This window comes from Centropristis striata, chromosome 4 (assembly GCF_030273125.1).
Source record: "Centropristis striata isolate RG_2023a ecotype Rhode Island chromosome 4, C.striata_1.0, whole genome shotgun sequence".
Taxonomy (NCBI): domain Eukaryota; kingdom Metazoa; phylum Chordata; class Actinopteri; order Perciformes; family Serranidae; genus Centropristis; species Centropristis striata.
The window spans coordinates 14,040,425-14,057,358 of NC_081520.1; the positions used below are offsets into that span (position 1 = coordinate 14,040,425).

Genomic DNA, 16,934 nt, shown 5'->3' on the forward strand with positions numbered 1-16,934 from the left:
CAACCTTAAGGAGGAGACTCATTCCCTCCTGCATCCCTGCTCTCTCCCTGGTCTGGAGGATTATCAAGACTCTTTTACAATGCTGCTGGAGTTGGACAGATCTTCACACTCACACTGTGTGCCTGAGTTTAGAGAAGAGAGAGGGAGGGAGAGAAAACGGAAGAATATCAGTGACAGAACTACAGCAGACTCTGAGGGTGAAAAGAAGGGGAGTTGGAAGGCTGTGAGCACTGGTGGGCGGAGAGGAGGAGGCTGAGCAGCTTCACTTCATCCTTCATCACAAGCACCACAGCACTTTCTCCTTTTTTTTAAAAAGCAGGGGAAAGACAAAAGGGCTAATACATGTGTTGGAGAGGCGCAGAATAGACTTGACTTTTTCCAAAGCCTGGAGCCTGTTTCTTTCTTACACTTAAACTGGCGCTTACTGTCCACCTGCACTCTGCTATGTCCGTCCTGAAGTGGAGCAAACACAGCAAGCGCTCCTCAGACTCCGTCTATGACATGCTTCATCTGGTGAGATTCCTTCCTTGTATCATTTTCTTTTCTGGCTAGCTCTTGCTACAGCTGTATTAGGTGGCGAACTGCTGTTGTCTTATCCCAAAGAGAGTAAAACACCTTTCCTTTTCAGCGTTCGTTTCACACCTCCTGTTGGCTGCTACAGACAGAGTAGAGGAAGCTGTGAGTCACTGTTGTGTCGCAGAATTGCCCCATAATCACTGAAGTGCTCCACAGGATGCCAAAATGAATCGCTGTATGTAGGAGCTGAGACCACAGAGGACTTTGACTTTGCGTGACAAACTACCCTGACCATTATTGCAGTTACTCTCTGTTGCAGAGTTTCCTCTTTTGGCACCTTGAGCTGTGATCTTCGGCTTATCTCAGTTTCAGAGGGCAGACGTGCAATTTTCTCCCTACTCCATCATCACTGCTTTCATGCTTTCAAACTGTTTTTCATCTATATTTCATTCACTAGGGGACATGCTCGTCTCTGGCATCTCACAGTATTGGCCATGACAGCCTCACTTATCTACATATTGTTCTTTTCATGTGATACTGGAGCCTTTGATCATCCTCTCCTTCTCTGTTCTTTCTCTTCACTCTGCCATGTCATGATGGTTCATGCACCCAAAGCTGCCATGGTGTTAATTAGTCTAGATTGTGATTGTGAAGACTATGACTGGAGTGTGGTTGTCTTATTAGGCTTAGTAAAACTGGTTGAGCTCAGCTGACTAATTGGGCAGGAAAGAATCAGGTTTATTTACAGATTTTCCCCCTCCTTTCTTGGCATTATATTTCTTTTTTGGATTGCAAGGTTGAATGTGTGCTGCTGAGTGTCTTTGTTTTTCAAAATTATTTGCTGTCATAGTGCGCTGAAACTTAAATTCAAAATGAATGTATACGTAGACTAATGTACAGAAGAAAACTGTGACAAGACATGTTTGAAATCTGCTCAATAAGCATCCGTAGTCTGTTTTGATTGAATCTCTCATGCTGATTTTATTGTGTAAAAATGGACTGGTTTCTGCACATCATCAGTGGTAAATGTATTAATGAAGGGATGCTTTGGGGCAATAGATCTTTGGTTTTAAAAGTCAAGTTGCCTGACATTTTACATCCAAATTATGTTTGGTAAGTAATTGAGATTACTTTCATGCAGATGCTGCATTTAATACCACATTATGTCAATCACAAAACATCAAAGTTAAGCTGCTTTTTCACTAAATATCTAGCTAAATTGGCATCATCGCATTGGTGTAAATTGCATTTGTGACATGACATTGCACCTCCCAGTTCATCCGTTGATCTGGGAGCTGCATGGTTATTTTAGGAACATTGTCAAGAGGGACAAACTGCTGTCGTGCCTCACATATGGATGTGACTGTCTGATTAGATAACAATGTTGATTATCATTTGTAATGCAAATCCAAATTTGCAAAGCTTCATTAGAAGTTGCATGACTGTCACTGGATAACACAATGTTCGTTGTTCCTTTGTTTGGTACGTATTTTGCTTTTTGTAACTTTGAGTGAATGACTAATGGCTGTTATCTAACATCTATTTATTATTTCTAAGTCTTCGATCAAATATTTTGTATTTAAGTTAAATTCGAAATTAATTTAAGTTAAATTAATTTGTATCTGCACTTCTTTTTATGCACTGCAATGTCTAACATGAAACACACTGTTGTTTTGATGCCCTCAGATATGCAGACTAATGGTAAACTAGCTCAGATCTTAATTAAGATCGTTTTTTCACTGGAGAAAGATTCAGTTAAACCTTCTGCAGCTATGTGGAGCCTATATTATTATTATTTCCCAGAGGAGCTTGTAGGTGTGACAGGATAAATTGCCTTGTGTCTGGTCTATAAAAAAATATTATGAAAATGAGACCTCAGCTCTCTGTTATGCATTCAGTGGTGTCAGTACCTGCTAGTGGTTCCTGATGTGGTTATAACTTGTTGAATTCTTTCCTCATGAATAGAATAAGGCTTTGAGTGCGACAAGAGTGCCCTTTGTTCTTTCTGTTGTTTGCTTATTGATGTAAAAAGCCAAAATGCCATGTTGTTACAACCAGTGAGGCTGTAGCCTGTTGCGAACAGAGTAACTGTATTAAGCCATGTAGGCTGTGGCTGAGGGTCTATTTTTGGCCGAAATGATAGTCTAATGCACATCAGGGTTGGTCTCCACGGTAACCCATACTGTATGTGGACAGACAGTGTTGTGTGTATATTTTGATTCTGTGAAAAAGATGAATCATTACACCACCGATCCGTCAGTAGGAGGAAAACACCAGGGAAAAGCAGGATGAGTGAAAGAGAGGGAGGCGGAGAGTCATTGTTATGACAGACTGAAAATAGACCAAATTAGTGCAAATGATTTTTTTAGAGCTGCCTCTCTGCCTCTTTCCAGGCTCACTCTCTGCACAGTCATGAGTCTGTGCACATCAGTGGGAGGAAAGTGATGCCTCCAAGTTAATATTTGATACGCTGATTGATCGATACTTGGATATTTCCTTTTATGAGTTCAGGTGGGAGTTACATAATTGTATCACACATTTCTATCCTTCATTTTTTTTGTAGAGTACGGAGCAGGTCGCTGCTTTCTGCCGCAGTCTCCATGACATGAATCCCACGGAGTGTGTGTCCTCTTCACCGAGCCCAGACTCGCCCTTCCCACCTCCAGCAACTCTCCGACAGCTCTCTGATGCCGACAAGCTCCGCAAAGTCATTTGTGAACTCGTGGAGACCGAACGCACCTATGTCAAAGTAAGTATCACTCATCTCAATTGTAAGAGGCAGATGGTCTTTGTGAGTGTGCATGTGTCCTCCTGTCCATCGATCTGTGTTTCTCTGTGCCTCAGGTTGTGCTAGCCCTACACATTACCTATTCCACATGACCAATCCATATTTATCTCTGTATCCCAAGCGATATGAAGGGGACACAGCTGTGCCCTTGCCTGGATATTGCCTAATCTTTTCTGCCTGGTATAAATGTGGCTTTGTGGAATAACTGGGTTAGAGAGGGTATATAATGGGATAATGTCAAGGCTATCTAAAATGTTATACTTCATTACAGGGGGCACATATATTCTTATTATAAAAATCCCATTATGCATTATATATGGTATATTGTACAACCTTCAAAGGGGGAAGTGGTATTTCTGGTGGACTTGAGCTATTTGTTCTGATTACCCAGAGTGAAATAGACGAGCATACATTGTGTGTCTGTGTGCAGTTTGCAGGAGTAGGACTTCGTTCATCTGCTAATGTAATTTAGGGGTAGACAAAATATTGGAAAAATGCTTGATGCTGACAGACTTGACTTTGCTACATTTATTTACAAATATTTACTTCAATGTTGGTTGTATAAGCTGTGTGTTAGTTAGTTGGCTAGCTGTGTTTGACAAACAGATTTTTAAGACTACTGCTTTTTTTGACCAATTTGGGCAAAGATGATTAAGCCTCTTCTCTCTCTCTTTTTTTTTTTTTAAAGGCCTTCATGTTGCTCACTGTTGTCATTTATTTAATGGACTTTACATATAGCCCCCTGCATCCCTGCTGTCATGCAGAAAGGCATCCGGCAGCTCAACTGTCTTTGATCTTGGAGGGAATGTGCCTAAAACTTAATCACTGTTTTGTTGTGAGGAATATTTAAGCTTTGTGTTCTTCATGTCTGTTTTCCGTGTAATAACCCTGAACACTATTCACTTTTGTCTTGCAGGATCTCAATTGCCTCATTGGCAGATATTTAACCCCACTGCAGAAAGAGACCTTCCTCACACAGGATGAGGTATGTCAAATGTTCCCAGTGAGCCTTTGAGGGGTAGTTGGCTTTTAAATGCCAACACTGTTTAGATGTTCCAAGAAAAGTGTGTTGCATAATCATGTGAAGTGTTGCTGTGTACAAGGACAAGAGGGGTGGATGATGAGAGAGAGAGGGGGAGGTTTGCAAAGTAAAGAGATGTTTTACATGCACTTGCAATAATGAAATTCATTTTATTGTTTCATGTTTTGAGTGTTTCCATGATCTAACTGGAACAAGAGACTAATATTATATACCAGTTATTGACAAATATTACAGAACACACTGTAAGATGTGGAGAATATATTTTGACTTTGCTCAAATGCCTTTTTCTTCCAGCTGGATGTACTGTTTGGGAACTTGCCAGAGATGGTGGAGTTCCAGGTTGAGTTTCTCAAGACCCTGGAAGATGGTACTAGACTGGTTCCAGATCTAGAGAAATTGGAGAGAGTGGATCAGTTTAAGGTATACTCTCTTTGAGGAACATACACCAATAGATATCTGTCAACAGGAATTTAAAACACCAATAAAGTCTTTTTAACTACTGGTTGGGTAACATGTCTTCCTTTTTTCACAGAAAATCCTCTTCTCCCTGGGCGGCTCTTTCCTGTACTATGCAGACCGTTTTAAAATCTACAGTGCTTTCTGCGCCAGCCACACCAAAGTCCCTAAGGTCCTCGTAAAGGGTGAGTAAATGTGCTCTTGGGTCGACATTCCTCCTGGGCTCAAAGGAGAGGATGTATTTATCCATCAACCATCTGCCATATTCTACAAGGCCCCATAAATCTGCTCTGCAGAGTTGTCAGCCAGACAGTTGTCCATTTGACCTCTGCATACTTTCAAGCTGGTGGCTCCCAGGACTGAAGAGCCCTGCAACATTGTGTATTATAATAATGAGCAGTATTGAGCAGACTGTTCTTTAGCTAGTACACCCACTCCTTTTAACACTTAAGTGGATGCTTTGTTTGCTGCATATACATTCAGTGAGTCAACTGGTTATTGGCCATACTGAGATTGGTGAGGTGTTATTTAGATAAAGCTGTTTTTAGGCAGTTAACATCTTTTTCCTGCCCACTTGTAGTGTCCTGTTCTTTGTAGATGAGACAGTTTTTTTTTACTTTGTTGAACATGTCTATAGAGCCTTATATAATTGGCAGTTCATTGATTTTCATTCCAGTTTATATGTACTATATCTGCAATCTGTGAATTTTTCCCCTCTATAATTGGTATCGGTCAGGCTCTAATATTTAAGCCACACTGAGGTAATTTACACCAACTTGCCAAACAGACAAGTTGGTACACTTTTAGTACACAGCATACAAACTTAATTGATGTGAAGTACAACCCATAAAGTTTCCTTCATTGGTCATTCCAGCCAAAACTGATGCTGATTTCAAGGCCTTCCTGGATGAGCGCAACCCCAAGCAGCAGCATTCTTCCACCCTGGAGTCATACCTGATCAAACCCATTCAGAGGGTGCTGAAGTATCCCCTCCTGCTGAAGGAGCTCTACTCGCTCACAGACCCAGACAGTGAAGAGCACTACCACCTGGATGGTAAGACCTGTTCACAAGAGTGATAAAAAGGATGAAATTATTTTGACAGTGGTGAACGTGTACGGTCACAACAATTTAACGGCAACCATGTTTTCTGCTTCTCTGCAGTTGCTATGAAAGCAATGAACAAAGTTGCCAGCCACATCAACGAGATGCAGAAGATCCATGAAGAATTTGGAGCAGTGTTTGATCTGCTCATCACTGACCAGAGTGGCGAAAAGAAGGAGGTTAGTTGGACAAAAGTGGCTTTGCTCTTTTCTGTCATTTAAAGTCTACATGTAGAATGACATGAATTTTTTTTCCCCAGGTGGCTGATCTGTCCATGGGTGACCTGCTACTCCACACCAGTGTGACCTGGATCAACCCACCTGCCTCCTTAGGAAAATGGAAGAAAGAACCTCAAATGGCTACATTTGGTATGTTGAGATATTTTACATTTTGGTATGAGAAGTTCCCTTCATGATTATAACTTAAGTAAACAATTTTGTTGTTCACTGCAAAATTACACATTTTGATCTGAAAGACATCTTTAGCTTTTATTGATAATTTTCTTTATTTTTTAGTGTTCAAAACGGCAGTGGTCTTTGTATGCAAGGAAGGATCCAAGCAGAAAAAGAAAATGGTATGATTTCACACAAACAAGAAGCCATCAGCCACACCAAAGCTGATGGATATAAAATCTAACCTATTTTGTAAACTCACTGCCCATGTGCCACTTCCAGAATCAGCCATGTGGGTCATTTGTGAAAGCAGCCTGAAAGCTGATTATGTTTGAATGATTGTAGGGAGGTGGCCATCGAGTCTCCATGTCCTCAGAAGAAAAAGATCCCTTCAGATTCCGTCACATGATCCCAACAGACGCCCTTCAAGTCAGATCCTTGGCCAATGCAGGTAGATAACTCTGCAAATAATGTATTGAATTAAAAATAATAAATCCAGAAATTATTTTCAGAAAATCAAATGTGAGTGTTTATTACTTCCTCAGATGGCGAGGGCTCGGCTGTGTGTGAGATTGTTCACACAAAGTCGGAGTCGGAGGGGAGGCCAGAGAGGACATTTCAACTGTGCTGTAGGTGAGGATCTGCTCTAATGGACGTTGAATTCCACTGGAGATTGAAGCTTGTGTGCCACTGATACAGTCCTGTCGTCTCCTGTCTGCTGCTATCTACAGAGTGACAAACTGATAATGTGCCTTTCTATCTCCCTCAGTTCTCCAGAGGGTAGAAAAGACTTTCTGAAGACGGTCCACTCCATCTTGAGGGAAAAGCACCGCCGGCAGCTCCTAAAAACGGAGAGTTTACCTCTTAACCAGCAGTATGTGCCCTTTGGAGGAAAGCGCCTCTGTGCCCTGAAGGGAGCCCGTCCCGCCATAAATAGAGCAGGTAAAGGCCAGTCTGTAGCTGCATTCCTCTTACAGCTCCAAATGTCCCAATTTAGTTAGTGTGTTGAGAAAGTGAGAGATGGGAAGTTAGTGTGGAGAGGGGGAGTTGGAGTCAGTGTGTGAGAGTTAATGTTGGACAGAAGGGGAGTCAGAAGGAGTTAGTGGGAGTGAGAATTAGTGTCAGTCAGAGAGAGAGAGAGAGTGTGTTGAGTATTTTTTTTCTACTGACTTGCATACAAACTGAGTTTCCCTCTGCAACTTGTGGTGTCACCAACTGGTGGCCATTGAATGGAATGCAGGTATAAGACGCTTCACTTTTAAGCCCTGGTGGTTGCAGCTTGCTCTATATGCAAATAACCACGGAGTAAACACATGGCTAATACAGCAGATATTGTAACATAAGACTGCAGGGATCCCTGTATAAAATTAGCATCTGCCTCAAAATTCCCATTTATTTGGGCTTTACTCATTTTTTTTATCTCCTGTTTTTCTGCAGCATCTGCACCAACCAGGACTCTAGGCAGGAGGAAGTTAGTGCGCAACCGTTTCACCATAGACACCGACATTGTTTTTGATAGCGAGCCTGAACAGGACCTAGCTTCACCACAGGAGCCTGACTCAAATCGGCCGCAGCCAGAAGACGTACCTGATCAGCTGCAGCAGTCTGAGTTAGCAGGTGACACAGACCGCTGGGTGGAAGAACAGTTCGATCTTGAAGAATATGAGGACCAGGAAGAGGTGAAGGAGACAGACATCCTTAGTGATGAAGATGACGAGTTCTGCCAGACACCCAGAGCACCGTCCACTGACGCCGACCTGGAGGCCCCCGTCATGGCTTTGTCCTTGGAGAGTGAGGAAACTGAGGAGAATGAGAGCCTTAAGTCCCCAGAGGCCAGTGGGACACCTGGTGGTGATGATGATGATGATGATGATGTGAAGCTGTCCAATGCAGAAAAACAGAGTGCCGTTATTGATGGCAACATGGAAGATCAAAAGTCCACAAAGAAGAATGAGATTTGGGTAAGAAGGCAGCAATCTGATTTGTCCCCAGACTGTGGCACATAAAAAGCTAAAGGCGGACAGCTTTACATCTAATAAAGATCAGTCAGCAGTCTTCACAAACAATGCATGGGCATTGACATATATCGCACAGCTAGTAGAAGATATATCCTTCCTTACCTTACTTTGCTGAATGCTTTTTGTACAGGTAAGATCATCAGTGGAGCAATACAGGAATACAGAACGAGGGAGCTTTATCCCAAATCAAATGCTGTTACATAAAAGTCTAATGTAAGCTTTGAGAGATGAACTAATGGTACAATCATGGAATCTAATCAGTTGCTTTGATTGGCATGGTTTGCACATTTGGGCAGCATTCTATAGTCCTGCCTGCTGTTGCCAAATTTGGGTATTGTGAGAACATTGATATTTGTTTTGTCTGTGTGACTCAGAGGTATTATCATAGTTAAGGGCTGTATATTATTTGTCCTTAAAGAAATAGAGTAATTGCAAAGGGCAGTCTTGTCTTGCATAGTTTACTGTACTTGTACATTTTCACATGAATATACACTGACATGTTTTGGTAACAGAATTCCTGGTTATGTATTATATATGATTTTGATCTCTTGTTTTACAGACTTAAAGCTATCTTTTTAGCCTGGAAAATATTTTGTTCTCTTGTTACATTTAATAGTGGAATTATATAATAGTCCCTATGTCACAGAGGCTAGGGTTCTTTAATTTGTTTTAACTTAACAATCCTGTTTTACTTGAATTTGCTGTTTCATGCTTTTGTTTTACTGTGAAACCATTTTCTTGTATTTTTTCCTTTTTGCTCTTCAGCATTGCCATTTAAAGAAAGCTCAATGTTACATTTCATTCTTAATACTTAGCGTGCACACTCTATTGTAGAGAATTTGCACATCAGTTATTTTAAAAGGTCTTGTGGATTCAAAAAGATTGTTCACTGGTAATGGATCACAAAGCAATGTTTTTTTATTTATTCATATGTAAATTAATTTGTTAGCAAAAAACAAGTAATCATTTTTTTCACAAAGAAAGTCCAAATTTGCTCAAGCAATCAAGGGGAAAGACTTGCAGTATGCCTGAACAGTGAAAGAAGTCATACTTGTAAACAACTCATTGTGCTACTAAGACTGCATTTTTATTACTGTGTGTATATAGAAAAATGTATTGATATCATAATAAATACAGTTGTTTCCTACTTATAATTCAAAGCACAGATCTGTGGTGATTCTTTGGCTCATGTGGTTTTTACTCGACAGCCCGTCTCATTCCCTGCAAGACAATTGTGTGATGTGAGGAAAAAACACAAATGGCCAATGTGCTCAGACATGTCTGAGAACGACAGAGCTAAGCAGCTAATCAATGCTCCCTTGCCTCAAAGCAACTCACAAAGAGACTGCAATTCCAGAAGAAAAGAGGAAAAACTAAAAACCGAAACCTGGCAAGACATTAACAGTGTGTTTTCAAGCCGCAGCTAATCTGGTCTCCGACTGATGGTTAACGAGCTAAAACCCCTATTATCACAACAAAGGATAAAGGAATGTCTGTTGTAAATGTTTAGTTTTCGTTTCACACAGATAACAGCTAAGAATCTTAATAGATTGAAAATGATCTCCAATGTGAGAGCCTGAGATGTCCACTGAGGAGATTTAATTCAACACATTGGGCTCATTAGCAACATTTTTCCCCATCTCTAGTCTAATCAGTCCATTTGTCACAGTTACTCTTGAGACACAGCCATACAACAGTGCATGGATAGACGAAATTAACACCAAACAATACAAAAACCAAGCTCTATTCCACTTTCATCATTTTGTTTCTTTCAGTGAATGTTGGTGAGGGTCTGCTTGTGATTTACTCTTTAATCATCGTGATTGTTGAGAGATAACATACAGGTTCCTCTGTCATAAACACTGCAAAAACCATCATGCCAATCACTGAAAAAAAATGCATTAGCAAAGATGACCAGTAGCCATGAGTAGACCCTCACCAGCACTGAGAGACACTCAAAGCAACTGGGATATTTGTTTCACAGCGCTAAAAATAAAAATCAACTTCAATCAAGATCCCTGACAATGGTACAAAATGGTATTTACTGGAGGACTATTATGTAGTTAAGTGCTTCTTGTATTTTTTGTCCACCCACTATGTTTTGAATGGTACAGGGCAATTGAGCTGTTGATGGGGAAGTGACATACCATGTTCCTGCAGGTGGTATTATCAGGGCTCAACACCAATTACAGAGCTAGACAGTAAATATTGCCAGGTTGCCATTGGCAAACATTTTGAGAAATTTGCAACCAATTCATCAAAAATACAGCACAGTGCACACCCTTGAAATAAAAATTTCAAAATTGTTGCAGATATTTAAATATTGCTGTCAGTCAGAAAAATAACAAAATCACTTGTATCACTTATCACTTGTACTCTCCTAATCAAAATAATGTTTAGATAGTATGCAGGATGCTTTGTTTACTCTGTCCTGTACATCCAACCAATCTTAAGCTAAACATAGAGTAGGCTGCGGATGTCCTTGCCACTATGAGCCTCCCACAGCCCTATCTCTTCTTTTTGTCTGTGAGCTCTGTGGACATTCTGTCACCCAGGCTCAGCCCCCTTTCACCAGCCCCCTCACTCTTGTCAATCACCACTCCCACCACAAAAGCTGTGGTGCTCCTTCAGATAGTGGGGAAAGATCACTTCAGACTTCATTGTGCTGTAGCTCTGCAGCAACAGTATCTGCAACAGTGTTGAACGGCAGAGCCGAGATGGGACAAGATTGCTTAGCTGATGGCCTTACTTTGAAGGCGCAGACTCATATTTTGCCTGAAATAAAAAAGGCAAAGGCTTAATTTATTCTTTGGGAACAAAATGGGACTCACATGCATTGATTTCATGTTTGCAAAATGCTATCTGAATCTTAATGTGGCCGAGGCACATGCAGTCACATTTACATACAGCAGGTGGCACACATTGTCTGTTGTAGATGTTAATCACTTCCTGGGCCACTTCACCAGCAACAACTTACATCTAACTGTATTTTCAGTTACTTAATTTTGCATCATGTTATCTTAATCAAATCCATCTCCCATCGAAATCCAAAGCTCCAATGCCAGCAGCTTGGAGGTCACATATCTACAGACACATTTCACAGCATGTGTTTGAGTTCACAGTTATGGGTTTCTCTCAGCATGAGCGTATCTGTTTACATTTAAAGCAGCTGAGGATGTGACGATAGTATCACTCAACAAACCTGCTCAGCAGGCTTCCAGTTTCTGTTCCTGTTTTGTGACCTCTCTTGCTACATCTCTCTCTCTCTCTTGTTGTCAGTCTCACCTACTTCTTATAAACAGGTTGACCAACAGGGTGTTACCTTTCCTAGACCAACTGAAGTTGAATAAAGGAGTGGCTCTTATTTAAAACTGTGAATTTACCTATTATTCATCCTCATCAGCATTCAGACCCTCTACCTAGTCATGTTTACATTTTTGTCTAAGATAAAGGAAGTTAAAATGGTATTTTTCATGGCAGCATAATAAGCCAAAAAAGCAAAATAAGCATAAGCAAAGTTATACCAAGTATATGTCTAATTTCTAGTCAAAATATATTACACTTAAGCAAAATATGTCAATTCTCCATCCCTAATGAAGAGATTTAATGAGCCTCCTACCAAAGTAAAGTTGAAGTTTACAAATCAAAAACTCCCTTCAAGAAAAACATCATATTGCCAATGAATGCTGACTCATTGCAACACACACTAACCCTGTACCATTACGCCACTCTAAATGATGCCTGTAGCACCTTCACTTCATGTTTGTTGACATTCGAAACAGGACCATGGCTTATTCTCACAAGCTGACACACAAAAAAGGTGCCATCCATGGGTGGGCTTGCACAGAAAACAACTGGTGTATGTGTGTTGCCACATCTAATGAATCTGGTGACTCAAGAAGGAAGGTTAAAACTTGGTATCTCAATAAGTAAACATATAGTTTTCAGCAGAGTTTGAAGAGGTTTTTCAAGTATAAAAACCTACAAAAGATCATGTAAACATTAAAGAAACTAAACTTGCCAGATTTTCACATGACCACAGTCATTCTTGTCATCGCTGCTGGTCAGGCATGACAAGCAATGATGACAAATGTGTAAAAACCGGTTTGGTTTTCAGTGAAAAACAAAGATAAACAAACGCAAAGTATTCTTTGGTTGAAACTGAAACACTGTGGGGAATTAAGGTTAAGTCAATGAAAACCAGTGGGTTGACATTGTAGGCATGGCGATACTATCACAGAGTTACAGCTCTGTAAAACGGATTGTTGGGCAGTCTTTTCACTAGATTACATTCGAGAGACGAGCCTGCGCTTCCCTCTGAGCCATGAATGCCAAACTGGAGGTTTTAGCCCTGGTCCTGGGCTTCGTTGGCCTGTTTGGGACCATAACAGTTACTGCCCTGCCCATGTGGAGGGTCACTGCCTTCATTGGTGCCAATCTCATTGTCATGGAGGAACTCTGGGAGGGCTTGTGGATGAACTGCTACAGACAGGCTGACATCAAGATGCAGTGCAAGGTGTATGACTCACTGCTAATTCTCCCATCAGAGCTGCAGGCAGCCAGGGCCCTCATGTGTGTGTCCATAGTCCTGGTTGTCATCGCTCTGTCCGTCATCGGATGTGGGACCAAGAAGAGCAACTGTTGTGGGGACGATCAAAAGTGCAAGAACATCACCCTGGCCCTAGGAGGGGGTTTGTATCTGCTTTCATTTTTGACCACACTCATCCCTGTCAGCTGGGTGGCCCATACTGTCATCCGCAACTTCTACAACCCAGCAGTTGTGGATTCTCAGAAACGGGAGCTGGGGGAGGCCCTCTTTATTGGCTGGGCCACTTCTGGTATTCTGCTGATCACCGCGATCATCCTTCTGTTAAGCTACAGCAAACGTAGATCGAAGGAGGAAGAGCCTTACACTGACACGTATCTAATGGCTGCAAGGGACGTGCAGAAAGAGGACAGTGAGTACCTGGGGAGGACGCCATCCAGCTTTCACAAGCATCAAGAATATGTGTAAAGAACTGAACTGTATGACCTAACATTGGGAAGATGCTGCCTGAGAAAGGTCACAATTGAATTGATGAATGTCCAAATTCTGTATAAATGTATTTCTTTTCATGAGCTTTCTACAAAATTGAATCACTGGGCCTGTTTAAATATACAATTGCACTTCATTCTTATTGCACTATAATGGTACTATTGTTTACAGTTTGTATCATGTTTTTTTTTTTTTTTTTTGCAATTCTATATTTTCATGTTGCTTTTACTGTGGCTTTGTGTGACTGGGTTTCTTAACTGTCAAAAGGATTAAGAACAATGGAGCAGTGAAATGGGACAAATGATTTGTCAATTACTCATGGCCAAGTGGCAACTTCACATCAACAGTTCAATAAAAGGTTGATTCTACATTTACTGGTGTGATGGCATTTATTCTAGTGCATTATTTCTATATTACCATGCATTTCACAATAAACATGAAAGACAAACTGTTAACCAACCACAGCTATCACTTCAGATACCCCTCAATTAATACAGTTTTTATGCACATTTTTTTATTTCAGTAAAAACTAAATGCAGCTGAGAAGTAAAAAATACACAGATTATTTATAAACATGCTGCTTATGTTCACTGTGGCATTGACAATGTGAGAACTGCTGGCAAACAGACAATACTGTGTGCTGAATGAAACCAATCCCACTCAAGTTTCTGAGCTCAACACCTTTTTAATCAGCTCAGTTTACATTTGAAGGAGACAGCATGACCTCGGTGATCATCCTATGGGCTTTTGTTTTAAGAGACAGATTCTTAGCAAACATACAGTGTAGCTACTACCTACATACATTATATACTACATAAAATAAAAAGGACACTTTGTAGTTTTCTGGTTTCAGATCTTACTGTGTTTAATTGCATTTAAAACTAATTGTTTTAATTTGATGCCAATTTTTGAGGTAAAAAGGCTCTAAGTAACAACAAGAAATAGCAGAGTTATTTGCCATTTGTTGTTAATATTTTGTAAATTTTTAGCTATCCTGTTTAGAGCAAATTTCTGTTTATTAGTTTAAAAAAAATGCTCAGTCTAGTATATATATATATATATATATATATATATATATATATATATATATATATATATATATATATATATATATATATAGTATAAAATGTGGTGAAATGTCATAGCTGCTTTGACTATATAAAGTGATTTAATTTCCTTTCCTTCTTTTTGCTCTGATTAATTGTTCCTAATTACAATAACAAATGTTAGTAATGGCAGTTGTTTCTGCCTCGAAAACAAGTTGCACTCTTTGTTGTGTTCTCATTTATCTGGCTGTAAAGCAGTCCGACCAGTAAGGTTGCATTGCATCCTTAGCATTTTTTTGTGGGTGTATAAGTTCCTTGACGTGCTCGTCTCCTCAGATTTGTTTCCGGAGCTGGCAGAGTGCAGCCAAAAGTCTATCTTAGGCTCTCTGCATTATAGCCACAATGGCCTCTTACACTGCTTACAGTGGCTACGGCAAACCACCTCAATCTTACGTAGGCTCCTACTACGATGAGAAGCAGGCCAAGACATATGCAGATTATGAAGACTCTGTGTATGAGGAAAAAAAGAGAATTGAGAAGAAGGACCGTCGAGACGCCATCTGTTGTGAGGTTGTGGCCCTCGTCATCGGTTTCATTGGACTTATTGGAGTGGCAGCAGTGACAGGCCTGCCGATGTGGAAGGTAACAGCCTTCATTGAGGAGAACATCATTGTGATGGAGACCCGCTGGGAGGGATTGTGGATGAATTGCTACAGACAAGCCAACATCAGAATGCAGTGCAAGGTGTATGACTCCCTTCTGTTCCTGCCCCCGGACCTCCAGGCTGCTAGGGGTCTGATGTGCAGCGCTGTGGCCCTCACAACCTTTGCCCTCATCGTTGCAGCAGTGGGGATGAAGTGTACCAAAGTGGTGGACCATCGAGCTCGTACCAAGCATGTTGTTCTTGTGGCTGGAGGCTGTCTGTTCCTTTTGGCCTGTGTCACTACCCTAATCCCTGTGTCCTGGACTGGCCATGTCATCATCAGGGATTTCTACAACCCTCTGCTGATCGATGCCCAGCGCAGGGAGCTCGGTGAGGCTCTTTACATTGGCTGGGTGACCTCGGCGTTACTTTTCACTGCTGGAGTGATCTTGCTGTGCCGTCACGCTCCCCGCACCCAGGAACCAGATGAGAGAGTTATATACAACCCCAACGGAAGTATCTACCAACCTGCATACACTTATCAGCCATACACATACCAGCCAGCGTACAGCTACCAGCCTCCCTACTCCGCACCCCCACCAGGATCTGTAGCATACGCACCAAGCCAGTACCAGTGAGGAAAATTAATCAGAGACAATTTTGGATCCTTTTTTTTTTACTTGCCAAGATTTGGCACATTTGAATGACTTTAAACTGACTAATATGACCAAAGGCTGTCACTGGAAATGGCCAAATATTTCACTACTTTCTCAAAGGGGGCCAGCTGTATTGCAAAGATTGAAATCATACTAATTGTTGTTTGGAACTAATTGTGTTTTGATCATGATGAATTGTCCAGAATTACTGTATGGTTTTCTCCCTGCTTATTTTACACTAACTTATCAGTCATTCAGAAGTATTCTTAATCTGTAATAATACAACAATTGTTGATATCACTGTATTAATAGCCTCTGTTGACACTCTTTGAGAACAAATTATGCACTAGGCCTTTTTCAGAGAATTTACCTCTAGAGGATGTGTGGTCACTGCTGAGTTTTTGTTGTAAATGTACATACTTTTTTTCAAATGAATGCTGGCCTATATAAGGCAAATTGTGGTTACAAATAAAGGGATAAAGTTGAGAAAAAAAGAGAATTTTGCTGTATTTTTCTGTTGCCTTATTAAGTTAGGTAAAATTGGTTTCAAAACTTCCGGCTGAAACTGCTCCTGCTTAGCTTAAGGGTGGAAAGTTGTTATGTTGTCTCCATTGTTGTCAGTGGAAATGTGCCTAAACTGGTAAAACCAGACTGTTCACACAGGTCCACCCACAATGCAAACCTGCCAAGAGATTTCATCTCAACCAAGCCAGGGTTGTTACTGCCAGCTTTTTTTTCTGAGCTCAGACAGACACAAGAGATCCAGACAAGAAATCTAATACTGACAGTGACACATGGGTGCACAAGTATTACCCCCATCCCATACACACAAAATGCAAACAATGATGTAGAAGAGTTTCTCAATGTTTTGTTTTACTAATATGTGGTGAAAAAAGTATTTGTATCTTTTACTAAAGTAAAATGACTAATACCACACAATGAAATTACTCCACTACAAGTAAAAGTCCTGCATTCAAAACGTAGTTAAATTACAGTACAAAATGATTAGCATCAAAATGTACTTAAAGTATCAAAAGTAAAAGTACCTGTTATGCAGAATGGACACACTCATATTGTTAAATATATTTCAGGTATATAATTGAATTATTATTTTTTATTTATTATATTTTATTGGTGAAATGACAAACAAGGTGACATGAGGGACAAATACACTACACCATGTGGACCACCAAGTAAAGACAGCAGACATACAGCGCAGACAACAACAAAGAAAAACACA

General features: G+C 40.6%; 3 protein-coding genes across 6 annotated transcripts in view; all 3 read left to right on the top strand.

Annotated features, from left to right (window-relative positions):
* The window catches only part of tiam1b (TIAM Rac1 associated GEF 1b), a 42,795-nt gene extending 33,616 nt beyond the window's left edge, over window positions 1-9,179 (top strand). For 3 of the 4 annotated variants that reach the window (XM_059330436.1, XM_059330439.1, XM_059330437.1), the window contains exons 16-27: window positions 3,080-3,265; window positions 4,221-4,289; window positions 4,641-4,766; window positions 4,879-4,987; window positions 5,677-5,856; window positions 5,965-6,083; window positions 6,164-6,272; window positions 6,420-6,478; window positions 6,642-6,747; window positions 6,842-6,929; window positions 7,066-7,238; window positions 7,734-9,179. In XM_059330436.1, the coding sequence (XP_059186419.1) occupies window positions 3,080-3,265; window positions 4,221-4,289; window positions 4,641-4,766; window positions 4,879-4,987; window positions 5,677-5,856; window positions 5,965-6,083; window positions 6,164-6,272; window positions 6,420-6,478; window positions 6,642-6,747; window positions 6,842-6,929; window positions 7,066-7,238; window positions 7,734-8,302 (1,893 nt within the window). In that variant the 3' untranslated portion in view covers window positions 8,303-9,179. Of the gene's footprint in view, window positions 1-239; window positions 514-3,079; window positions 3,266-4,220; window positions 4,290-4,640; window positions 4,767-4,878; window positions 4,988-5,676; window positions 5,857-5,964; window positions 6,084-6,163; window positions 6,273-6,419; window positions 6,479-6,641; window positions 6,748-6,841; window positions 6,930-7,065; window positions 7,239-7,733 lie in introns of those variants that run through there. The other variant, XM_059330440.1, reaches the window with a different exon arrangement.
* Window positions 9,180-12,638: 3,459 nt separating this feature from the next.
* LOC131969441 (claudin-17-like) lies at window positions 12,639-13,328 on the top strand. The gene has a single exon (XM_059330443.1). The coding sequence runs from the start codon at window positions 12,639-12,641 to the stop codon at window positions 13,326-13,328; it is 690 nt and encodes a 229-aa protein (XP_059186426.1).
* Window positions 13,329-14,797: 1,469 nt separating this feature from the next.
* LOC131970654 (claudin-8-like) lies at window positions 14,798-15,676 on the top strand. The gene has a single exon (XM_059332089.1). It carries the CDS (start codon window positions 14,798-14,800, stop codon window positions 15,674-15,676), a length of 879 nt encoding a protein of 292 aa, XP_059188072.1.
* The last annotated feature ends 1,258 nt before the right edge of the window (window positions 15,677-16,934 follow it).